Below are 26,890 nucleotides of genomic sequence, written 5' to 3'. Positions count from 1 at the left end.
CACACACACACACACACACACACACACACACACAATACACGCCCAGTTGGACATAAGAAAGGCTCATTTGCATAAATATAAAAATGGTCATAACTCGGCCAAAAATGCTCGTTTTTAAAAAAAAACAAAACTTTACTGTTATCTACATTGCAGCGCCGATCTGCTGCAATAGGAGATAGGGGTTTGAAAATTTGGTGACAGAGCCTCTTTAAATACTTTTTTGAATTACCCTTTGACTTTATGATACAATTCAGTCTTTTGGGGAGAAGTCTTTCAGCATGGCACACCTTGACTTGGCAATTGTTGCCCACTCTTCCTTGCAAAAGCGCTCCAAATCTGTCAGATTACGAGGGCACCTTCTGTGTACATCCCTCTTCAGGTCACCCCACAGATTTTCATTGGGATTCAGGTCTGGGCTCCGGCTGGGCCATTCCAAAACTTTGACCTTCTTCTGGTGAAGCCATTATTTTGTTGATTTGGAGGTTTGCTTTGGGTTGTTGTTGTGCTGAAAGGTGAAATTCATCTTCAGCTTTTTAGCAGAGGCCTGCAGATTTTGGGCCAATATTGACTGATATTTGGAACTGTTCATAATTCCCTTCACCTTGACTAAAGCCCCAGTTCCAGCTGCAGAAAAACAGTCCCAAAGCATAATGCTGCCGTCACCATGCTTCACTGTGGGTATGGTGTTCTTTTGGGGACGTGCAGTGTTGGCTTTGCGGCAAACATACCTTTAGGAATTATGGCCAAAAAGTTCAACCTTGGTCTCATCAGACCAGAACACATTTTCCTGCATGCTTTTGGCAGACTTGATGTGGGTCTTTGCAAAACGTAGCCGGGCATGGATGTTTTTCTTTGTTAGAAAAGGCTTCCGTCTTGCCATCCTACCCTACAGCCCAGACATATGAAGAAAACGGGAGATTGCGGTCACATGCAGTACACAACCAGTACCTGCCAGAAAGTCCTGCAGCTCCTTTAATGTTGCTGTAGGCCTCTTGCTAGCCTCCCGACCAATTTTCGTCTTGTCTTCTTTTCAACAAGTTTTGAGGTACGTCCAGTTCTTGCCGATGTCACTGTTGTGTCATATGTAATCCACTTCTTGATGACTGTCTTCACTGTGTTCCATGGTATATCTAATGCCTTGGAAATTCTTTGGTACCCTTCTCCTGACTGATGCCTTTCAACAATCAGATCCCTTTGATGTGTTGTAAGCTCTTTACGGACCATGGCATTTCCTCTCACATGCAGCAAAGAAAATATCAGGAAAATCCTAATAGAACAGCTGAACTTTATATGGGGTTACTCAGAATCACTTTAAATAATGGCAGCTGTATACCGACTACTATTTAACACGAGTTTAAATGTGATTGGCTAATTCTGAACACAGCCACATCCCAAATTATAAGAGGGTGTTCACACTTATGCAACCAAATTATTTTTGTTATTTTTATTTTCCCGTATAAATGATTTCAGTTTTTCAATGGAATTGTAGAGATTATGGGTCACATTAAAAGATGGAAAAGTTCTGAAATGATTTATCTTGGACTGATTTTGTAACATGACAAAAACTGGAATTTTAAACAAGGGTGTGTAGACTTCTTATATCCACTGTAGGTGAAAAGAGAGGCGGATATTTAGATGCCATCACAGGGAGGTAAGGGAGGCACATCCCTGCTTGTTCAGATAGAACTGCGTGAAGAAAACATTGATGTGTCTCCAGTTATATAAAGGGTGATGCTCCTATTAAATCAGAAATTAACCAATTTCTAGAGTCTGACCCTTCATCAGTCACTTAGGGAAAAGTGTTAGAGCAACATAATTATGTCAGTAAATTTTTTTGCTAGCAGCAGAGAGAAAGCCGAGACAAAAATTAACTACTTAAAATTATTCTGTGGTTTATATTTTATAAATCACCAGTCCGTGGATAATTTCCATCATCTAAGTAGAATAATAGTTAAAAAGGAAGACTTTGGCCATCTATTTGTCTGCTATTCTGAAGACTAGCTATAGAAAAATTCTCAATTTATTAAAAATGTTGGATAGTGCATTGTGTAAATTATCAGTTGCAACTGTATCACTAAAAAGGTGTTCTTTTTATTGCTTCAATGCATCTGAAACAAAAAATGACAAGTTAACAAATAGTCTTGATTAAAAATATCCTACCGTTTTGAGTCTAGAGCACCTGCGCAGAGCTATGTGTCTCCATGGTTACAGACTACAAATAAACCCATGTGTGTAGTCTGATTCTGCAGTCAAAGTGATACTCCCTTCCATCTGCCCCTCCTACTGTCTGTAGTCATTTAAGACTGATAATAGCACTAGGAAGCAATGTCATACTGTAAAAAACACAGATCTCATTTCAGTAGTGTAATACTGGGTGAGGCAAATAAAGATTAGTTTCCACAACTTTAAAAGAACACTTCAAGAAAAAAAAAAAAATTATGTTGGGGAGGTGAATGACTTCTATCTTTGGTGTTCTTTGAATCTGAGTCATGCACCACCCGCTTGGGCCCTGCACTAGGAATAAGCCTATCCGTTTTTCTGATCTAGGAATACACAGTCATTCCATAAAATGGTTACATCCATCTTACAAAACACTCCAAGTACGTTATTAAACTATGCGAGTCCTTTTAATGGAGGTCCTGAAATAATGATGTGTCGGCCCAACGATACAGTAGAAACAGCAGTAAATTAAAAGCATAGCATAGCACAACTACAACTAGATTTAAAAATAATAATAAAAAAGCCTTCACAACACATTAACCTACAGCAATGAGAGAAAATCAGTGTTCTCACATACTATAAATAAAGCAAAACAATAAAACATTAAACTACGGTCAGAACTGTGATCGTCTAATGGTAGACTACTTGGAACATCTTCGGATGTTGCCACCTTGCATTGCCCCACAATGGTCTAATCTCTTACATATGAGCAAATTTGTCTTCTGCCTGTGCTACGCATGCTGCTGCAAAGGCACAGTCTAAAGCCTCTCCTGTGCAAACCTGCACATGTGGCTCTCAATCAATCATTCTGCTCACAATTTGTATTTACTGTATAGAATTACAACTTCTGAGAGATCTGATCCTGTTATACCTCTCAATGTAGTGACTGTTCAAGAAATCATGGGACATGTAGTGCCAGCAGACAGATTTCTAAAAATATGATGGTGGAGAGAAGCTGGACTATTCTCTTCTAAAAAGCTAAAGTTATGTGCCATGGATAAAATAAAAGCACTCTGTTATATTGTGGACTAGGAGGTTAGGGGGGGGGGGTCGGTATGATTTAATGTGTCTGCTGGAGTTCCCCTTTAATGTTAGATGTAAAAATGGATCTTATTATTGCGGTTTCTAACCAGCCATTTCAGGCTCACGAGAGAATCACAGAGGTGTCCTTCAATGTTGTTCAGGACATGTTCTGATAAGCCTTTGAAATCTATATTCCTGTCTGAGTGTTATTAGTATCTCTATTTTTAGCAGCCAACTTGCATTTCAGGTCAAGTGCTCCTGTAATCATTCAATCAATTTTAGTATTGTACTGTAGATAGTAGACCGTATTAAGATTTGCCATTACACAAATAAATGTGATATTAATAGGCAAAGGATTTCACTTAGTTAAAGGTAGAGAAGTAGGTCCTGATAAGCTTCTGGTTTTGTAGTATAAATACACTGACAGTATGTCATGTGTTTTTAAATTCATCAGCCGTTGTCCAAAACTTTGCCCCAAGGGGCAGCATTGTAGCGAATATGTGGCCCACGCCCACAAAAAGTCATGCGTTTGCCACAAGAGCAATCAGTAATAGAAATCTCTGGCCACAGTGTCTTATTTTTCCCGCGCCTAACCCCCATGAGAGATTAAAGACTATGTACACTTTTGCACGCATTTTTATTTTATTTATTTTTTATTAATTCAATGTTTTAGGGAACACATTTTTTTAATTGACGTATTAAAAAAAAAAAAAAGTTGCTTAGTTTTCCCGATGCAGCTTCCATGCATCGTCTATACATAGAAGCTGTATGCCATCACCATAATTACGATCAGATCTCAGTCGATGAACTTAGAGGTGATCGATATTAGTGTGATCCTGCGTGTTAAGGCCCTTTTACAAGGGCCAATGATCAGGCCAACGAGCGTTCATTGCCCTGCGTAAACTCTCCATCATCAGCTGATTGTACCGTTTATGAATAACAAAATATTCATCACAAAGGGAAAGAGGAAGGCCGGTGATGGGGGATAGGAGAATTATCCCAGCAATAAATATGCTCAAAGTTTTATTTTACTTCCATGAAAAATTTGTACATCCCGGACAATCCCCTTTAACTGAACTCTATGTCTAAGGTTATGTTCACACGGTCGTTCTTTTTATTTATTTCACTGTTTGTTTTTTATCCAAAGAGGGATTTTTTTTTTACTATAATGTACTGGCATATTATATGCTAGTACATAAGCCTGTGTACTAATTCTACAGAGGCAGTTGTTAGGGTTTACCGATTACAAGTATGCCCATAATAGACAGCCATATATTGTCTACTAGGCTTCAATGCCCGACTGTTCTAATGAAGACCATGGTAGGAACGCTCTACTATTAATTTCTAGTTCATTCACAGAGGCAGAACTATGGATAATACGGTGTTAAAACCATTCGCAAATATTTGTATGCAAATGAAGGCACAGCTGTGAGCTGTTGCTAGTCAATAACACAAAGCAAAGAAGAGGATCGCGAACTTGGGATTCTGGGAAACAGGAAGCAAGAAGCAACAACGCTGAAAACAAATGAATTAAAAATGAGAACACTTGAGGTAAAAAAAAGTAAAATAATAAAAGAAGTACATAATACCACGAGTATACACTACTCAGACATAAGAACATGTCAATTTTTTGGGATGATATGACCTATTTCACTAAAATAATTTATATTCTTACACAAATGAGGGAATATTAACAAACCCCAACAAGCTAGAAAGTAAAGCCTCCTCCTGCGAACTCGCTGTCCAAACCAATGTACATTTATAGATCACTAAGATCTAGGGGACAGCCCTTTCGGACATAGTAACGGCTGCCATTAGTGGTTGTCACTCAATACGTGTTACCTGAATAGACCAAAGTAGACCAAAGTAATAATTGAACAGGAAAACTCTCCACAAAAACACAATGAATAGACATCTATTCATGGGGTTTATTTTTGTACTGAAGTTTTTCACGTCCGAGTTTCCCCACATTCGTGTGAATAAGCCCTAATACTAATTTATGTAGGTGGAAAATGTGCCACATATATTAAGAGGTGCCTGCGAGCAGTATAACTTACACCAGCTTCTGGTGTCAATTAAGATAAATCTGCTGTACGGGTGGAGGCCCGACTACCTTTGGCTAAACCGTGCTTCTTTCTCACCACTTTCAAAAAAATTACGAGAAAAGTTTAAAAAAAAGTCACAAAGTGTAGCGCGAGTTTGGCGTGTGCCAAAATTTGCTACTTTTTTTTTACGTCAGAAAACCTATTGATATATATTCGCCACCGTCTTTCTTCCAAGACACAGTGAACAGAAGAATACCAAGTAAAAAATAAATAAAATATGACTCAATTGGCTACTTACATTGTCATGCTTAAAAAAACACAACATCTTCAATTCTCGGAAGACCCTTTTGCAAGAGACTAGATTCTGGAAGACGTTGGGCATCTTTTTGAGAGCAACTCTCTTTCCATCCCGGGGATCTGTTACAGACCTAAAAAAAGTGAGAAAAAAAAAAGTGTATTAGGAAAAATTACATTGTACAGTGTGAAGGCAGTGAAATAGATAGATAGATTTCCAGGTGTGGGTCTGTACGTACAGACATACAATTATATATATATATAATATATATAGGCAGTAGTTCGCCACATCTTTCAGACAACCTCTTCCCTACAGTGGGGATATGAAGGCACTGGTAGTCTATGATGTTGACTGTTGATGTATGGAAAAGACATCAGCGCGGTCTAAGTTAATAGAGCAGGTGGGCACAGCTTGTGATGTCCGCAGTGGATCCCGAAAGGAGAAACAGGACACTTAGAGAAGAATTATCAAAAACGGTACAAAGAAAAAAAGTAGTGGCAACCACCAGTCAGGTTGCTGCTTTCATTTTCCAAAGGGCCTCTGAAAAATAAAAACTGGAATCTGATAGGTTGCTATGGGCAACTACCCCACTTTTCCTTTGCACCAGTTCTGATATCTCCTGCCGTAACTAAAACGAAGGCCCTGTTCCGTTTTTGGCATGGATTTTGACGTGGAAACTGCGTCAGAATCAGCTGCAATAACGTCCGAAAATCGCCCCCTATTGATTTCAATGAGAGGCAGATGGAATTTTGTTCCCGGTTGGCTTTTAGCCGTTCGTGTGGGGGGGGGGGGGAGAAGAGTGGTACGTCCTTTCATGCTTAGAGGAGTCCAGAGGCAGATTTTTCTACCTGAAAAAAACTGTGTGTGAACAGGGTCTAAAGAATAAAACCAGATTTTTTTTAATAATGTGTTATTACTATTTTTTAAGGCTTCATTCACATCTGCGTTGGGCTGCTGTTCATGGGTTCCGTTCGACCTTTCTGTCAGGGGAACACATGAACGGAAAGCCAAACTGAAACCATAGCCTCCATTTGCATTACCGTTGATTTCAATGGTTACGCTTCCGTTGTACATGGTTTCTGTTAGTCTACGTTCCGTAAGGATTCGTTGTTTTTTTTTTTGGGCGGAATCAAGAGTGTAGTCTACTAAAAACTAAAACCTTTCGGAACGGAGACAAAAGGAAGCATTACTATTGAAATCAATGGTAATGCAAATAGAAGAAATGGTTCCCGTTTGGCTTTCCGTTCATGGTTTCCCCTGATGGAAAGGTCTAAAGGAACTCATGAATGAAAGCCCGACACAGATGTGAACGAAGCCTAACAGAGTGACAAGCGTGACATCTTTATACAATCCAATAAAACAATACATATCAATTACATTGATAAGTTGGGTAATAAACATACATTCTAATAAAGTGAAATAATATCAAAGTAAGCCTCGGCTCAGTTGTAGAAAACTTTGGTCACCAGAATGATATACGTGGTACAATAGATTTACATATATTTACAAATAGGTTTATAAAACGCCTCAAAACAGTGGATAAAAATATACAAAATACTGAGCATTTTTTTAAATTTATTTACCTTGGTGTGTCTGCCTGCTATATATACACATATGGGTATAAAACATTATCCTGCATCCGGTATAGCCAATAAAATCCGTAATAAAATGCTCACCTCCCTGTCTTGTGAAAGCATGAAAACCATTATCTAAAATCTTTTCGTAAAACACTATGACCAATGCAAAGTAAGCTACATTTATGTATAAAAGATAAAACATACACCCCATTAATATGGCTATATAGCAAGCATAAAAACTGTTCATTCTAATTGAAGCACACCTCGAGCTCGTGATGCCAGTTCTAGCTCTATATGCGTATATAAAAATGAATTTCTGTTTTCTTTTCTTTATGCTCGGCCAAATGACTTGACCAATCTGCACCAAATTTGGCACATAAGTAAATCACGCGCTTTTGAAGGTTTAGACCAGGTTTCAGCTCTCCAGGACCTACCGTTCTCAACATATTCACAAAATCCTATATGACACCACTGGCTTCCACATCAAGGACCTTCCTCCATATTACATTAGATGACCTGTATTAGCCAATAGAAGCTCGCAGGTCTTTTATTCTTAGCCTCATTCACATACACACAGATTTAGACCAGGTTTCCATAACAACCAAGCCATTTTTCTTTACTCGGTGTCGCCGTAAATGAACTGTACCTATACTGGTTTTGAGCATTCTCATAAATTGAAACCCTTTCATACCAGTCATGGAACCCTGCACTCAGACGAAAGACTCCTGTGACAAAGCGCATGGCTGCTGCCCGAGCTGCTAAAATCTCTCAACAGTACCAAGCCCGTGGATTTCAGCATTCTCATAAACTAAACCCCTTTCAGACCAGTTATGCCTCCAAAAAGGAACCTGCACTTGGACTTTATTGGATATGTTGGCTTCATATCGGTAGGAAATGTAGTTTAACCAAACACACAAACAACAAACAAATAGACCAGTGTGAAGCCGGGGAACTCCGCTATTCTATATTATAAAAGTCAATGTCTGTTTGTTGTCCTCTATAGGCATCCAAACGCCTGAACCTATATGACCCCAAATTTGGCACATAGGTATATCGGGTGTTCGGGAAGGTTTTCGGAAATGTCCCAAACTTGCTGCTGTGCTCCGTTATCAGCCATGATCACAATACAATACTATAAAAAACGAATACAGACATTCGCTTTTATAGTGAAGATGTTTTTAGGCAGTAGCAGGTAGTGCACTTTACAAGATAATCCTAGATGGGATGGTACAGGGGAGCGGTTACCCATAGCAACCAGATTACTGATGGTCAGGAGGAAAACTGCATTACTAGCTGCAGAGACTCCTATTGTCCAACTGCAAGCTGATCAAATGCGTCATACTGCTGCCTGAGCTGCTGAAACTCCTCAGCAAACTCGGGCTCTCTCAGCAACAGATCAGACTGGTGGCTCTCAGAAGCGCAGAGACTCCTGCCCGAACCCAGGCCAGAAAGCATCAAGCTCTGAGGGGGCTTTCATGCATGATGCGGTTTCAATTGTGATCCAACCATAGTCTATGGCCAACTGGTAATAAAACTGCCAATGTTTTTAATCAACAGTCTCTGTTTAGTGGGTCGGTATTTAGGAAGTTAAAATTGAAATAAACAGGGTGTAACTGCCGGGGCATATAGGGCTACTAGCGATTTCCCCATAAACCAAGAAAATACGAGGGCATGGATTGGCCTCCTGGACACCCTTGGAACAAATCCAGTGAACACACAAACAGACAGACCGACCGACACGTTATACCCGGGCAGTGCCGGGTACTTATTCTAGTGTCCTATAAATGTAATTACTGCATATTAAAGACCATTTTAACATCCTTAAAGGAACTATAAACCTAAAGTCTGAGGCTTATAAAAAGAGCTACTATTGTCACACACACATATCTACGTAAATGTGTAAAGAGATTCTCAGAACTGGAGATATGTGAGATAAAGTATTGATCATGGGGTCAGATATCTGTCTGGACTTCCTGTATGAAATTTGTCTTCGAACACTAAGGGTAGGATCACACACAGGTTTTGGTGCAGCTTAAGCCAAAGTCTGAAGTGAATCCAAAAGGAAGGAAAGGTATAAACAGAAGACTGATGCATCTCCTTTCTTTTCTGTCCACTCCTGTGTTTGGCTAAAAAAAAAAAAACAGAAAAAAACTGCTTGCCGTAGGGTGAATTCGCACACAGTGTTTTGCTGCGTTTTTGGTGCCATTCTTACATGCATTTTAAGGTGCAGTAGGTTGTTACTTTAACGTCTATAGCAAAATATAAAATGCATTATAACTGCAATACATACAACTGCATTTTAATTTGTGGCATTCTTGAGGAAATGTTGCGGTCAGTGGCGTTTTTTCCAAATGCAGCATGCTCTGGCTATGGTGTTTTTCTGTAGGACTTCGAAAACACCAGAAAAAAAAACCATGTAGAAAATAACACTAAACATGCCATAAAAAACCACGTTACATTTAAGAACACTAGTGTTTTTAAAAGCAATATTTGATGAAGTTGCCAGAAAAAAAATCTGTGTGTGAAGGAGGTCTAATAGTTTCATAATCTACAGGTTGTAACAATAAAAGCTGCAGGGAAAAAAATTAATCTAATTTTCTTCAGATTGTCTGTCATAACTCCGTTGTTTGCACAAAAGAATAAGGCCAATTAATGGCCGATAATCAGCGCCAAAGTTGAATTGATTAGTGGGGGTCCAGGAGCGGAGACTCCCACTATTCGCTAGAACAAAGATGAAGAAGTGTCCGGAAGAGTATTTGTGCCCCTTTGTCTCTGATCTGCATTTTTCAGCTCTGCGCAGATAGCGGTGTACAATCTCAAGAAAGTCTACAGCTGTATGTGACTATCCCCACCCCTACCAGGAAAGCCGTAAAAAAGTCAATCAGGTCCAAAAGGGCACTTCTGCCCTTTTAGTGTAGCAATTGGTGCCAGGTTAGAAAATAAAAAAAAGACCTAGCATAGTCCCCCATACATAAAACAGCTGTCAGACGCTCGTTGCTTGGTTGACAGCCATCTACCCAAAAACATTCATACTTTGCTGGATTAAGAAAAAAAAAAAAAAAGGCTTGCAATGCCTTGACCCCCTAAAAGCAAAATCAAATTTTTCCCCTGAATGGGGTCTCCTTACAGAGCAGGGCTATTGGTTGTAGCTCCTGACAGGCACTGGAAGTAATTAAAAGGAATCAGAGACTCAAGTGTCTACTTCACACTTGGCAGAAGAGCTTTTCAGTAAATACAAATCTACAGCGGATAAGAAAATATTCACATAATGCGGTAAAATACTGGTAATGGTTGTTCCACGTAGGTAATTTTATGTAAGGGCTTAATGTGACTTCACTCTGTCCTATTATTACATGAACAATTCAACTTCTTAGGCCATGTTCACACAGGGTGAATAGGCTGCGTAAAAGTACACGGCATATCCAACCTGGAGCCCGCAAGACGAAAAACAGCACCAAATTGTGGTGCAGTTTTTTTGGGGTGAAATGCCCGCTGCGGAAAACAGCAGTAAAAAGAAAAAGACTAAACTTACGCTAGTTTCCATAGTCATTGCGGCACGTTCCTCTGTTGTCTGTGCAGCCTGGCCTCCTGGGATGACTTTTCATCCCATGTGACTGCTGCAGCCAGTGATTGTTTGCGAGCATTTTTTTGCAACACTTTTTGGCCGCAATCCTTGCAGTAGCTTCAACGATTGTGGGAGAAAATGAAACGAAAACAACGCAACGAATACCGCAGCAAACAAACGCAAGCAGGTCAAAATCTGCCTCAAAATTCCTAAAGGAATTTGGAGGGAGAATTTGTCTGCTTGCAAAAAAACTGTAGGTCTACGGTGGTTTCCTAGTACCTGGAATTCCCCTCTGAGCAATTTGGTAGAAAACAATATAGTATTATATTAATGTGTTAACCACTAAACAACTCTAGATCTCCAAGGATATTAGATATTAATCCATAACCATCCTAGAACACCATGGATGAAGGCTATAAATATTAAAAAGTCATTTTATAGTATGGGTCGTTACTGAGGTGGCAATACCCATTAGGTGTATTTTTTTTATTTTTATTCTTTACTCCCCCCCCCCCCCCAAGGAGTGACATATATATTACATGCGACAATAAGAGAGCAAGTATGGTCTCTGTTTAATAAGGTGGACTGATAATAGGGCTGGGCGAATAGGACCTAAATTAAACATGTAACCTCGATTACGGAACTATTTAGGCTACACCCTTTTCGCACACCACACCCCCTATTTGCATGCTACGCCATTGAATTAATATTTATCCCCTGAGCCTGCTTTATACTACTGTATATAATATACACCGACATTGCCCCCACACAGTATATTGCCCCCCACCCAATATACTGCCCCCACACATCATAATGCCCCATAGCTGCCCACACACAGTATAATGCCCCACCACAGCTGCCCTCTACATAGTATAATACCCCTATAGCTGCCCCCACACGTATAAAGTCCTCCATAGCTGCCCCTCAGTTTTATGCAACCCATCACAGTATTATGCCCCACACAGCCCCAATAGTGGCTAATAAAAATGATCATATACATACTCACCTAACCTCGTTCCAATGACAAGTGGAGGAGATCACTCTGCTCCTCCATTCTGTACGGCTCGGCGCAGACAGGCGCGATGGTTTCACTGCATCGCGGCGGACAATGCATAGTGAATGGTAGAGCAGGGACCTTTCAGCCCCCTGCTCTACCAATGTATTCAACCGTATCTGCATCCTGAAAATGCAGATACTGTTTAAACTGGGGGAAAAAAATATTGAAGAAACCAAAACGTGCAAAATGACGTCAGTTAATTGCACTGAATTTTGGTTTAAGATGAAGAAAAGTACCTGAAGCCATACAGAGACAGAAGGATCACCACCTCCTCCTCTCCTTGCACTGCTGACAGCACGTCCCCCACTGCTCTTCACACAGAACTCAGAACACAGAGAGCTTCAATCCAGATCACACTTCAACCGACTCTAGCACAAGCAAAAATTCTTGGCTTTAAAACAAGACCAAGATTGCAGCTCTAGCCACGATACAGCCTGGGCTCTTAGTAGGCTCTCTCTGCTGCCCCAAGCTGTGCTTCTTCAGAACAGTATTGTCCTTTTTCTTGTTAAACGAGCACAGCTCACGATAATCAGAAGTACATGTAGAAAGTTGGGAAAGTAAGTGTTGGAGGCTGGAAGGAGGGGAATTTTGGCATCTCAGTCGTGTGCATCAACGCCCTTGGAAACCACCCCTAAAAAATGTGCAAATGTTGAATGCCATTTACACAACTGATCACACAGGCAAAAATGAAAACCGTAAATGCAACAATATCTGATGATTAGGCCCTTTCTGTAAGGCTACATTCAGACGAATGTGTCCGATTTGCACCAAAAAGTCAAAAGCGCAGCACTTACATTTCATGTGTGTGCGCCTTGCGTATTGGCATCAGTGTGCTTTGCGTGTGGGCATGCGGTTTTCACGTCCGTACAAGTAATTTTTATTTTAGGTCTCTGTATTTCTTTGTAACGGATGCGTGATGTAGTTCGTGGTTTTCACGCACCCATAGACTTCAATGGGCAACTAGGTGCGCAAAAACGCACCAATATAGGACATGCAGTGAGTTTCACACATCGGGCATTCGCTGCGTGGAAACTTGCGCATGTCTGAATAACTCCATTGAAATTAATGGGCCTGCGTGCTGTCAGTTATTTCAACGCACAGCACAAAGACGAGGAACACGCTGGTCTGAATGAGTCTAACTCTCAGACTTCAATAGACAGATGCTTGCAAGGGTGGCAATTTCTCCATTGTTTTCAATGGGGGAATGTAGCCATTAACGACTACTTTGTATTGGCTAATGACGATGGTGGACCCCCCATTTTTCCGATAGGTGAGGGTTCCAGAGTTGAGACCACACTCAATCCGATGGATATGACAAATGCCCAAAATGTTATTATGCGTAAAATAAATATTCAGGTTACTCTTTCGTGTGCCTCCAACAATTCCAATATGAGACCAATAGTTGATCTTTCCAGTTTATGAATATAATGCTAGAATTACAGAACTGCCAGATCCCCTGTGCCATTTAAATTTCCCTCTCTATTCCCCCTGTGTAAGTGGAAATGCAGATATACACTCCTCAACACTGAAGTTGCAACAAGAAGGAAATGTTTTGGAATTGCGGAAATCACAGGATGGATAGACATGTTAATGATATGCAAATGATAAAAAAAATGGAAACAAAATATTTCAAACATCTTGATTTATTCAGTATTGAGTATGAGCGCCATGCGCAGAGATACACGCACTAACACGCCTTGGCATGCTAATAATGGTTGTCTAAGGAAGGTTATGCCACGCTGAATGCACTCGGGCACGCAAATCATCAAGTTTGGCTGCTGGCAGTTCCCTTTGCAGTTGCTGGCCAATGACATCCCAGATGTGCTCGATGGGAGACAAATCCAGAGACGCTGCAGGCCATGGTAGCATGTTTAAGTCACGCAGGCTGCTCACAGTAGTACGAAAAACATGCAGGCTGGTGTTGTCCTATTGAAAAACGGCTTCTGGGACACTTTGGAGAAATGGCCGTACCACTGGTTCTACAACCAAATCAATGTAACGCCGAGCTGTTAGTGTACTTGAAATGAAGACTGGAGGAGTCTGGCTACCATACATTATGCCACCCCACACCAGGTGTAGGACCTGTGTGACGTTCCCTTCTGAAGGCCTCTTCAAAGCTTTGCCCACGTGGTCTCCAGACCCATCTCCAGCTAGGATTGCGTCGGAGACAAAAGCGGGATTCATCGCTGAAGGGGATGGACCTCCATCTCAGCCGTCTTGCTGTGCACCAAGATGGCCTTTGAGAGCGGTGGCGTATGGTCAATTAAAAAGCTGTAGCTGGACGTCTGGCTCGTAGCACAATGTCATCCAAACGCCTCCTGATGGTATGTCGACACTGGTTGGCGCCCTAGGCTCGGGATGTGATATCCAATTTCACGTGCAGTACAGAATCACTACGCGCAATTCTTCCAATCAGACGATCCGTCCGTGTAGAGGTTCAATTCTGAGTACCTCTTACGGTCTATCCCGTTTGTTGTTGTTCTCCCAACCTCCAAGACACGCAACATTACACAGCGCTGATATCTCGGCCTAGGCGCGTAGCGATCTGCCGGAGAGATAAACCAAGGTCTCCCAACTCAAGGAATAATATAAATATATTGCCGCACAGCTTCGTATTGAAATGAATGAAGAGAACATGGTGCGCGCGCATTGTACAGCACCCTCTTATATATCTCAACAAAGAAATGATCGCAGCACTTCAGAAGTTGTTGCAAAATGAAATGTGGTTTATTTAACCCATGAGGAAATTGCTACGTTTCAGTCCTCTCAGCAGGACCTTTCTCTCTTTTGAGAAAGGTCCTGAAGTTAGGACTGAAACGTAGCAATTTCCTCACAGGTTAAGTAAACCATATTTCGTTTTGCAACAACTTCTGGAGTGCTGCGATCATTTCTATGTTGCTGTATCTAAAAGGATCGTGTGGATGACGGTCAAGGACGCAGGAAGTGCTGCTTTTTTTCTAGTATATATATATATATATATATATCCACACATACACACACACATACATACAAACACACTTGGAGAGCTGTATAAAATGTTTCCCCTCCACCCTGCATGTATTGTGAAAACTTTGGTTACGCACCATGTAAAAGTGTTCAATATATTCATATCTGCCCTACAAACTACTGAAAAACGCAGGTTAAAAGTTATACTGTAATTACCAGCTAACATCTGAAAAATGCTTTCACCCCCACACGAGCACCCCCCACCCACTGAATACCCATTGGCACTTGCTTAGAAGAAATACCCATTCATCCCTGTGTTTATTCTTTCCTAACTTGTGTCTCGTTAAACAAACATGAGAGATGCCCTAGAGATGATCTCCTGGGTCTCGAGGCCAACACTAACAAACCACTAAGACACTTCAAACCATTTGAGTTCTGAGCGACTGCTTACACAGACACATGCCTGCTGGGGAAGGATTGCCCTCGTGTTCGGCTCTGTGGGTTAAGACTAACGTGGGAAATCTTCATACAGAACAAACAGGCAGCACTTGTACGAGGAACCTTCTTTTTTTCCTACCATCAGAGAAAAAACAATTCTTTAAAGTAGTTAGAGCCACCAACTGGCCTCGGAAAACTCCAAAGTGGCCCAAAAAATAAACATTGATTGTGCACAATCATCCGTCTAGATGGTAAACTACATATGTATACAGATGAGAATGGCTGCGTAAAATTACACCTTTGTGTAGATTTTAAAATAGTTTTTTTTTTTTTATTACTCCGTGTGTCTTAAATGAAAAATAAAGAACAGTCTTGATTTAAAAATGTCCTATCGTTTTGTTTCTACAGCTCCTAAGCAGACTTATGTGTTTCCATGGTAACAGATAAACTAGTCTGATCCTGCAGTCATGCCACTTTATGGAGACCATTTTTTAAATTTTTTTAAATAGTTAACTTTAGTCCCTCTGCCTGCACGCCGATTTTCGCCCGTGGCCATTGAGCGCCGTGGGCAAAAAACACTGCAAAATACGCTTTCTCTGCCTCCGATTGATGTCAATGGGAGGTCAGAGACGTAATACGCCCGAAGATAGGGCATGTCCCTTTCTCCCGCGAGCCGTTTTTTCCGCTCGCGAGAAAAAAACGCCTCCACGTCCCATTGAAATCAATGGGAGGCATTTTTGGCCATTTTTTGGCGCGTTTTACGACGCGGATTCCGGGTCCAAAAACTCAGTGTGAACTTTTTCAAATCTGACGTGTCACTTTATGTGGTAATAACTTTGGAATGCTTTTACCTATCCAAGTGATTCTGAGATTGTTTTTTCGTGACATATTGTACTTTGTTAGTCAAAAAATTGGGTCGATAAATATAATATTTAGGCCTCGTGCACACTTCAGTCTTTTTCTTCAGGGTGCTAGCCGTTTTTCTGACGGCTAGCACCCTGACCCATTCATTTCAATGGGGCCATGCACACTTCAGTTTTTTTTGACGGTCCCGTTGCTCCTTTCTGACAAAAGTAGAGCATGTCCTACTTTAGTCCGAGATTCCGTGACCGTGAGGCCCATGCAAGTCAATGGGGCCATCAAAAAAACTGAAGGCACACGGAAGGCATCCATGTGCCGTCCGTGTGTGACGGAGCCATTGTCTAGCAACGGCCGGGCGGGCAGAAGTACATTACAGATATATTACATTAATCGGCAGCCACTTGTCTCTATCAATGACTGATAGAGAGAAGAGGCTGCTGATAAAAATAAAATAAAAAGCAGTTCATACGTACCCTGGTCGTTGTCTTGGTGACGAGTCCCTCTTCTTCCTCCAGTCCGACCTTTCTGTATGACGCGGCAGTCAATGTTGCCGCTGCAGCCTGCAGAGGCGGTCACGTGGGATGAAGCGTCATCCCTGGAGGCCGGCCTTCTGATGTCAGACTTGCGTGACCACCACTACAGCCTGTGATTGGCTGCAGCGGTGACATGGGATGAAACGTCATCCCAGGAGGCCGGACAGTAGGAAAATGCAGGGAGTTCTGGGTAAGTATGAACTGATTTTTTTATTTCATTAAAATTTTATTTTGCGAGTGCCGAGCATGGTCATTCTTCAGCGCTAGTACTATCCAGGGTGCTGAAAGAGTTAACGCCGATCAGTGCAGCCCTTTACCTCTTTCAGCACCCTGGACAGTACCATGCTCGGCACTCGGAAACACGGAGTATACACGGAAATCACACGGCCGCTAAAATGGGCACACGGATCCGTTAAAAACGGCCGTGAAAACGGTGATGGAAGTGTGCACGAGGCCTTATTTGTGAAAAACACCAAAGATTAGAGAAAATTTGCAAAAGTTAGTGGTTTTCTAAATTTACACGTATCTGCTTGTAAAACTGATCGTAATATCACAAAAAATAGTTACTATTTCACATTTCCCATATGTCTACTTTAGGTTTGCATAGTTTTTTTAACGTTCTTTTCTTTTTCTAGGACGTTACAAGGCTTAGAACTTCAGCAGCAATTTCTCACATATTCAAAAGGCTATTTTTCAGGGACTAGTTCAGTTGTGAAGTGGTTTTGAGGGGTCCATACAATACAAACCCACATAAATCACCCCATTTTAAAAAAACTCCACCCCTCAAAGTATTCAAAACCACATTAAGAACCACATTTCTTAACCACCATTTAGGTGTGGAGAGGTCTTGTAGTAAACCGTAAAAAGAAAAAAAAAAAAGGTGACCCCCCCCCATATTGGAAACTACGCCCCTCAAGGAATTTATCAAGGGGCATAGTGGGCATTTTGACCCCCCAGTTTTTTTGCTGAAAATGAAAATATACGTTCTTTTCTAAAAAAAAAATGTCGTTTTAGCTCAGATTTTTCAATTTTCACAAATAAATAATGGAGAAAAAGCACCCAAACATTTGTAAAGCAACCTCTTTGAGCACAGCGATACCCATACGTGGCAATAAACTGCTGTTTTGACCCACGCCAGGGCTTAGAAGGGAAGGAGCACCATTTGGCTTTTGGAGCTCAAATTTTGCTAGAATGGTTTGCGGCGCTATGTCACATTAAGGGTATGTTCACACGATGAGAGGCATTTACGTGTGAAAAGACAGACTGTTAACAGCTGCCTCGTTTCACACGTAAATGCTCCTCCTCGCATTTTGCGAGCCCTCTGAGACGCTCGTAAATCTTGAGCTGTGCTTCATTGAGTTCAATGAAGAACAGCTCAAATTACGTGGCAAAGAAGTGCCCTGCACTTCTTTGCCGAGGCAGTCCATTTACGCGTCGTCGTTTGACAGCTGTCAAACGACGACGCGTAAATTACAGGTCGTCGGCACAGTACGTCGGCAAACCCATTCAAATGAATGGGCAGATGTTTGCCGACGTATTGTAGCCCTATTTTCAGGCGTAAAACGAGGCATAATATGCATCGTTTACGCCTGAAAATAGGTCGTGTGAACCCAGCCTTACAAAGCCACTGTGGGACCAAATCAGTGGAAACCCCCAAAAATTACCCCATTTGGGAAACCACACCCCTGAAGAAAGGGGTATGGGGAGCATTTTGACCCCACAGGTTTTTTGGTGAATTTAGAGAAAAAGCGCCCCAACTTTTGAAAAACTACTTCTCCCGATTACGGCAATACCCCATATGTGGTCATAAACTGCAGTTCAAGTACACTGTCCGGCTCAGAAGGACCGCGATTTGGGTTTTGAAGCGTAGATTTTGTTTGGTAGTAGTTTTGTTTGGGGTTTTAGGTCCCATACACACGAACGTAAAAACGCCGTAATCACGGGCCCATAGACTTCTATTGGCCACGGGCACCTCCCCGTATGCATACGGGAAGGTGCCCGGGCCGTTGAAACATGTCCTATTTTGGGCCGTAATTATGGCACGGGCAGGCCCATAGAAGTCTATGGGGCTCCCGTAATTACGGGTGACTACGTGTGTGCACCCGTAATTACGGGAGCGTTGCTAGGCGACGTCAGTGGATAGTCACTGTTCAGGGTGCTGAAAGAGTTAACTGATCGGCAGTAACTCTTTCAGCACCTGGGACAGTGACTACCGATCACAATATAGATCAACCTGTAAAAAAAAATAGAAGTTCCTAATTACCGAGAACTCCCTGCTTCTTCCTCCAGTCCGGCCTCCTGGGATGACGTTACAGCCCATGTGACCGCTGCAGCCAATCATAGGCTGCAGCGGTCACATTGACTGCCGCGTCATCCAGGGAGGTCGGGCTGGATGTCAAAAGAGGGACGCATCACCAAGACAACGGCCGGGTAAGTATGAATTTCTTTTACTTTTACTACGGAAAGGGCTGCCCCTTCTCTCTATCCTGCACTGATAGAGAAATGGGGCTGCTGATTAGTGCAGTGCAATTTTGCATGGAAAATGTGTCCGTAAATACTGGTGCAATACGGGTCGAATACGTGTGACCAAGGACCCGTATTTACGCAAGTATTTATGGACAGGAAAAAATACGTTCGTGTGCATGGGGCCTTACTAGTATTTCAGCTTATAACGTGGGAACATATGTAAGTTGTGCAGAGTACATCAGGGTCTATATAAGCTGGGCGGAGTACATCAGGGTCTATATAAGCTGGACAGAGTACATCAGGGTATATATAAGCTGGGCGGAGTACATCAGGGTATATATAAGCTGGGCGGAGTACATCAGGGCATATGTAAGCTGGGCGGAGTACATCAGGGCATATATAAGCTGGGCGGAGTACATCAGGGCATATATAAGCTGGGCGGAGTACATCAGGGCATATGTAAGCTGGGCGGAGTACATCAGGGCATATGTAAGCTGTGCGGAGTACATCAGGGTATATGTAAGCTGGGAGGAGTACATCAGGGTATATGTAAACTGGGCTGAGTACATCAGGGTATATGTAAACTGGGCGGAGTACATCAGGGTATATGTAAGCTGGGCGGAGTACATCAGGGTATATGTAAGCTGGGCGGAGTACATCAGGGTATATGTAAGCTGGGCGGAGTACATCAGGGTATATGTAAGCTGGGCGCAGTACATCAGGGTATATGTAAGCTGGGCGGAGTACATCAGGGTATATGTAAGCTGGGCGGAGTACATCAGGGTATATGTAAACTGTGCAGAGTACATCAGGGTATATGTAAGCTGGGCGGAGTACATCAGGGTATATGTAAGCTGGGCGGAGTACATCAGGGTATATGTAATCTAGGCGGAGTACATCAGGGTATATGTAAACTGGGCGGAGTACATCAGGGCATATGTAAACTGGGCGGAGTACATCAGGGTATATGTAATCTGGGCGGAGTACATCAGGGTATATGTAAGCTGGGCGGAGTACATCAGGGTATATGTAAGCTGGGCGGAGTACATCAGGGTATATGTAAGCTGGGCGGAGTACATCAGGGTATATGTAAGCTGGGCGGAGTACATCAGGGTATATGTAAGCTGGGCGGAGTACATCAGGGTATATGTAAGCTGTGCGGAGTACATCAGGGTATATGTAAGCTGTGCGGAGTACATCAGGCTATATGTAAGCTAGGCGGAGTACATCAGGCTATATGTAAGCTAGGCGGAGTACATCAGGCTATATGTAAGCTAGGCAGAGTACATCAGGGTATATGTAAGCTGGGCTGAGTACATCAGGGCATAATAGGATGATGTAATAATGGGTTGAATGAATAATACAAATTTATTATCTATGGATTGGTGTGGTACGCTTTGAATCAATCCTTTATGCACAGGCCGGGTTTTTGGGGTATTGTCCAAAATATATGCGCTCCACCATTGCCTCATCTTTGACTTCTTCACTAGCCATATAAGGCCCTAAAGTTTCCTCATCTCCGCTGCATCTACGGGGTCCACCTGTGGGGTCTAGAAAATTATGATGTGGGGATTTTAGTGAAAAACTACTGGACCTAAAAATATTGTCTGGGCCATCATTTAGCACAGCTTTGCATCATTGCGTTTTGAGTCATAACGTGTAATCTTTCCGTTGACCGAGCTGGATGAAGGCTTGGTTTTTGTGGAACGAACCGTAATTTTTATTGGTTCCATTTTAGGGTACATGCGATTCGTTTTTAAGCTCTATTCTAGCACGGTTTTGTTTCTTCTTTTTTTTTTTTTACAGTGTCCACTGTGCAGTATAAACAACATGTTAAAGAGGCTCTGTCACCAGATTTTCAAACCCCTATCTCGTATTGCAGCAGATCGGCGCTGCAATGTAGATAAGAGTAACGTTTTGTTTTTTTCAAAAACGAGCATTTTTGGCCGAGTTATGAGCATTTTTATATTTATGCAAATGAGCCTTTCTTAAGTACAACTGGGTGTGTTTAAAGTTATGTACAACTGGGCGTGTATTGTGTGTGTACATCTGGGCGTTTTTACTTGTTTTACTAGCTGGGCGTTGTGAATAGAAGTGTATGATGCTGACGAATCAGCATCATCCACTTCTCTTCGTTACCACCCAGCTTCTGGCAGTGCACAGACACACAGCGTGTTCTCGAGAGATCATGCTGTGACGTCACTTCCTGCCCCAGGTCCTGCATCGTGTCGGACGAGCGAGGACACATCGGCACCAGAGGCTACAGTTGATTCTGCAGCAGCATCGACGTTTGCAGGTAAGTCGATGTAGCCTCTGGTGCCGATGTGTCCTCGCTCGTACACACACAATACACGCCCACTTGTACATAACTTTAAACACGCCCAGTTGTACTTTAGAAAGCCTCATTTGCATAAATATAAAAATGGTCATAACTTGGCCAAAAATGCTAGTTTTTGGAAAATAAAAACGTTACTCTTATCTACATTGCAGCGCCGATCTGCTGCAATAGGAGATGGGGTTTGAAAATCTGGTGACAGAGCCTCTTTAACTTCATTCTGTGGGCCGATACGATTACAGCGACACCAAATTTATATTGTTTTTTTTCAATTTTACTACTTTCCCACAATAAAAATACTCTTTTCTAAAAAAATCATGTTTTAGTGTCGCCATTTTCTGACAGCCATAACGGTTTTATTTTTCAGTTGATATTGCTGTGGGAGGGCTTGTTTTTTGCGTGACAAACTGTAGTTTTCGTCAGTACCATTTTGGGGTAATTGCGCCTTTTTGATCACTTTTATTGAAAAAAATTCTGAGACAAGGTGACCAAAAAAAGAAATTCTGTCATTGTTTATTATTAATTATAGAAATTCACTGCCTGTCTAAACGTTTAAAATAATTTTAATTGACAAAATTCTAAAAAGTAGGGCACTAAATGCCAAGGATCTGGGTACAGGCGTTGGCAACACAGAGCATAGATGCACAGTGGAGTGTGAGAGCTGTGTAAGGTCTGAGCACACTAAATTGAAAGTGTCTGGGACAGCTGGTCACAATTCACACATCGGTACAAAGCTCCATAAAGGTGCTAACAAATGTTAGTTGGTCTGATTGCCAGATAGGCAAGACTCCCAATGCGTTTCTGCACCCCTAAAGCATAGGGGAGCGTCCTCAGGGAAATAAATTGCCTGACTACAACTAAATGCCGGTCAGCACAGATTATGCCGTTTGTTTGGTTTCCCGGCGTGCTCCAGACACTGATAACTGGTCTAGCGCGCGCCAGGGAAACCCTGGCGCCTTATACGGCAAAAGCCCCACCACCCATGGTCACGTCACCGGGATCTAAACCAATCGGTGAGTAAGACGTCACAAATGACGCCCGCCGAATAAGACGGCCCCTTAGTAACGACGTGACCAATAGGATAGATGCATAAACAGTGGTTTTAATTTTTAAAAACGATCATTTTTGACCAAGTTATAAACAATTTTAGATTTATGCTAATTACTTTCTTAATAGACAACTGGGCGTGTTTTTACTAGAGAAGTCTATGAGGCTGACCAATCAGTAACCAGTGTCATAAACTTCTCATTGTTCCAGCCCATTGTTACGGTGTGATTGTGCAGTGATAGAAGCTGGGCTGGAACAATGAGAAGTGTATGAGGCTAATTGGTCACTGATTGGTCAGCCTCATACACTCCCCTGTGCAACGACCAGTTGGTAAAAAGTAAAAACACGCCCAGTTGTCTATTAAACTAATTAGCATAAATTTAAAATGGTTTATAACTTGGTCAAAAATGATCGTTATTCAAAATAAAAACCACTGCTGTTCTCTACAGTACAGCGCCGATCAGATTATGTAGGAGATAGGGCACTTATAATCTGGTGACAGAGCCTCTTTAAGCTATATCCACACTGAGCTTGGTGCATGTTCAGCATACATGCGAAACGCATCCATACCCTTAGAAGATTGTACTTTTGTCATACGTTTGTTCATTATGTCGCATCAAAAAAAGGTTCAAGCTGCAGAGGCGACAAGGCTTCTTTACAGTGAGAACGGTGAATTTATGGAATAGCCTACCGCAGGAGCCGTCACAGCAGGGACAGTAGATGGCTTTAAAAAAGGGTTAGATAATTTCCTAGAACAAAAAAGTATTAGCTCCTATGTGTAGAAATTTTTCCTTCCCTTTTCCCTTCCCTTGGTTGAACTTGATGGACATGTGTCTTTTTTCAGCCGTACTAACTATGTAACTATGTAACTATGTAACACCATTTATTTCACTGTATTGAAAAACGTAGCGCATTACGCTTTTCAATATAAAACGCACAATGGGAATTGTATACAACTACAGTGGATATAAAAAGTCTACACACCCCTGTTAAAATGCCAGGTTTTGTCATGTCAAACAATCAGTACAAGATGAATCATTTCAGAACATTGTGACCCATAATCTGTACAATTCCATTGAAAAACAAACTGAAATCATTTAGAGGGGAAAAAAATAAATATAAATTATGTGGTTGCATAAGTCTGAACACCCTCTTATAATTGGGGATGTGGTTGTGTTCAGAATTAGCCAATCACATTTAAACTCGTGTTAATTAGTAGTCAGTATACAGCTGCCATTATTTAAAGTGATTCTGAGTAACCCCATATAAAGTTCAGCTGTTCTATTAGGATTTTCCTGACATTTCCTTTCTTGCATGTGAGAGGAAATGCCATGGTCCGTAAAGAGCTTACAACACATCAAAGGGATCTGATTGTTGAAAGGCATCAGTCAGGAGAACGGTACCGAAGAATTTACAAGGCATTAGATTTACCATGGAATACAATGAAGACGGCCATCAAGAAGTGGATTACATTTGGCACAACAGTGACATTACCAAGAACTGGACATCCCTCAAAACTTGATGAAAAGACAAGACGAAAATTGGTCCGGGAGGCTACCAAGAGGCCTACAGCAACATTAAAGGAGCTGCAGGACTTTCTGGCAGGTACTGGTTGTGTACTGCATGTGACAACAATCTCCCGTTTTCTTCATATGTCTGGGCTGTGGGGTAGGGTAGCAAGACGGAAGCCTATTCTAACAAAGAAAAACATCCAAGCCCAGCTATGTTTTTCAAAGACCCACATCAAGCCTGCCAAAAGCATGCGGGAAAACGTGTTACGGTCTGATCAGACCAAGGTTGAACTTTTTGGCCATAATTCCAAAAGGTATGTTTGGCGCAAAGCCAACACTGCACATCACCAAAGAACCCCATACCCACAGTGCAGTATGGCGGAGGCAGCATTGTGCTCTGGGGCTGTTTTTCTGAAGCTGGAACTGGGGCTTTAGTCAAGGTGGAGGGAATTTTGAACAGTTCCAAAGATCAGTCAATATTGGCACAAAACCTGCAGGCCTCTGCTAAAAAGCTGAAGATGAAGAGGAATTTCACCTTTCAGCACGACAACGACCTGAAGCATACCTCCAAATCAACAAAAGAATGGGTCACCAGAAGATGATCAAAGTTTTGGAATGGCCCAGACGGAGCCCAGACCTAAATCCCATTGAAAATCTGTGGGGTGACCTGAAGAGGGCTGTACACAGGAGATTCCCTCTCAATCTGACAGATTTGGAGCGCTTTTGCAAGGAAGAGTGGGCAACAATTGCCAAGTGAAGATGTGCCATGCTGATAGACTTCTACCCAAAAAGACTGAATCGTATCATAAAGTCAAAGGGTAATTCAACAAAGTCTTAGTTTAAGGGTGAGCATATTTATGCAACCACATTATTTTTGTTCTTTATTATTTTTCTACCCTAAAATATTTCAGTTGGTTTTTCAATACAATTGTACAGATTAGGAGTCACATTAAAGGTGGAAAAAGTTCTGAAATTATTCATCTTGGACTGATTTTTTAACATGACAAAAACCGCATTTTAACAGGGGTGTGTAGACTTTATATCTCCATTGTATATGGCATACAGTTGCATACATTAGGGCTATATGTTCAGCATATACGTCAGGAAGTTTTCCATCAAAGCGACTGAACGTGCATATCAAACGTGGTGTGAACAGAGCCCTACATGTCTTCGAGAACCCTTCCCAGCTTCACACTTGAAAGCCATAAGCAGCACTCAAATACTAATATAAACAGCAGCAGATTTAATACGGTGACGTTGTACCGCTTCAGCGCTAGCAGACTATTCCAAGAAATTGATGGCGGTGCCCATCATGCAGATTGTGCTCTGACTATTCATTTCATATGGCTGCGTGACAATTTTCTGAAATGCTATCAATCCTGGCAGTCGACACACCCAACATATGAAGTTCTGAGATCAAAATGCGTAATTCTTGCCATTTACCCCTTAAACTACAAGAGAACTAGGCAATCTAAAATTGTACAGATAGGAGGGAAAAGGGTAAAAAGAAATGGAAGGAGATGTCCATCTTCAAAACTTTCCAAACAATCTGAGCTTATGTTGCCTACAGTATTTGTGGATTAAATGAGATCTGCAGTCCTTTGTAATAAATATACGACTAGTTATGTCACGATACCAGAATTTGGACTTCGATACCGATACCTCGTGTAGTATTGCGATTTAGATACCAAAACGATACTTTTGCCAACAATAATAATTAAAAATAAAAAAGTTCTTCCGTTTTCTGATGTGAGGCACGAGGTATTATGAATTTTGAACCTCCACGTGCCTCACATTAATAGCAATTAACCCCATCATGTTCCTCAGCCATAATGGACAACATTAGGTTAATGTGTGAGGTACATGATGGGGTTAATTACTATTAATGTGAGGCACATGGAGGTTCAAAATTCATAATACCTCGTGCCTTACATTAATAAATGAAAGAAAGCGGTTTTTATTTAATTTTCTAACAGCGTAAACATGAATGACGCTATAAATTTTATATTACGGTCGCGACGATAACGAATGTGTATATTTTATGTAGAGACTTATTTTAATGTAATGTATTTTTTTATTTTATTTAATATTACTTAATTTTTTTAAATGTACTGGTATATATCTATATACCAGTACATTAGCCTGTGTACTATAGATCCAGAGATAGGAGCAGCACTGTGTCAATAGCCAGAAACGGTTGGTGCTAGCTTCAAATATCAAGGAGTGACGTGCTCCTCATACATATATCCAAGAAAAGAGACTGGAAGCAGCACTCGGCAAAGAAAGTATGAATTTATTCACCCAACACAGCAACGTTTCACTTCCTCCATGGAAGCATTTTTATTTTATTTAATATTACTTAATTTTTTTAAATTAACTGGTATATATCTATATGCCAGTACATTAGCCTGTGTACTGATAGTACACAGGCAGTTGTTAGGTGTATACCTCAGTATGCCCTAACAACAGGAAATATGGTCAGACAGCCCTGGGGTCCTTCAATGGACCCTGGGCTGTCTGCCCATATATGGTGTGGCCCTCGATCGTGTCACAGGAATTCCCTGTGACGCGATCCAAAGGGCATCCCCCCGTCTCATTTTCCTCTGAATGCTGCAGTCAGCTGTGATCGCAGCATTCAGGGGGAATAGTGGTGGAGATGAGAAGTTTCTCTCATCTCCGCCGTTACAGCGGGACTGTGGTTGTGTAATACAGCCATTGCCCCGCTCCTGACAATAAGTGCGCTCGTGGCCAGAATGAGGTGATGCGGCCGGCGCTGCACTAATGAGCGGCGGGGCAGCATCGAAGACAGAATATGGGGGGTGTTTTGCAGTGTACCCGCCATGTTCTGTCTTCAGTGCCGGCAATCATTACTGCAGCGCTGGTCGCATCACCTCATGATGACTGCACGCACTTCTTGTCAGGATTCAGGAGCGTGGCAATGGCGGTGTTACACAGCCGTAGCACCGCTCTC

At 41.8% G+C, this 26,890-nt stretch overlaps 1 protein-coding gene across 1 annotated transcript in view; it reads right to left on the bottom strand.

Moving 5' to 3' along the window:
• The window catches only part of NLK (nemo like kinase), a 158,651-nt gene that overhangs the window by 78,040 nt on the left and 53,721 nt on the right, over nucleotides 1-26,890 (bottom strand). The window contains exon 2 of the mRNA XM_075854202.1: nucleotides 5,587-5,716. Within this exon, the coding sequence (XP_075710317.1) occupies nucleotides 5,587-5,716 (130 nt within the window). The remainder of the gene's footprint in view (nucleotides 1-5,586; nucleotides 5,717-26,890) is intronic.

Source organism: Rhinoderma darwinii, chromosome 2, assembly GCF_050947455.1.
Source record: "Rhinoderma darwinii isolate aRhiDar2 chromosome 2, aRhiDar2.hap1, whole genome shotgun sequence".
In the NCBI taxonomy this organism is placed as follows: domain Eukaryota; kingdom Metazoa; phylum Chordata; class Amphibia; order Anura; family Rhinodermatidae; genus Rhinoderma; species Rhinoderma darwinii.
This window is presented reverse-complemented; position numbering and strand designations above follow the sequence as displayed.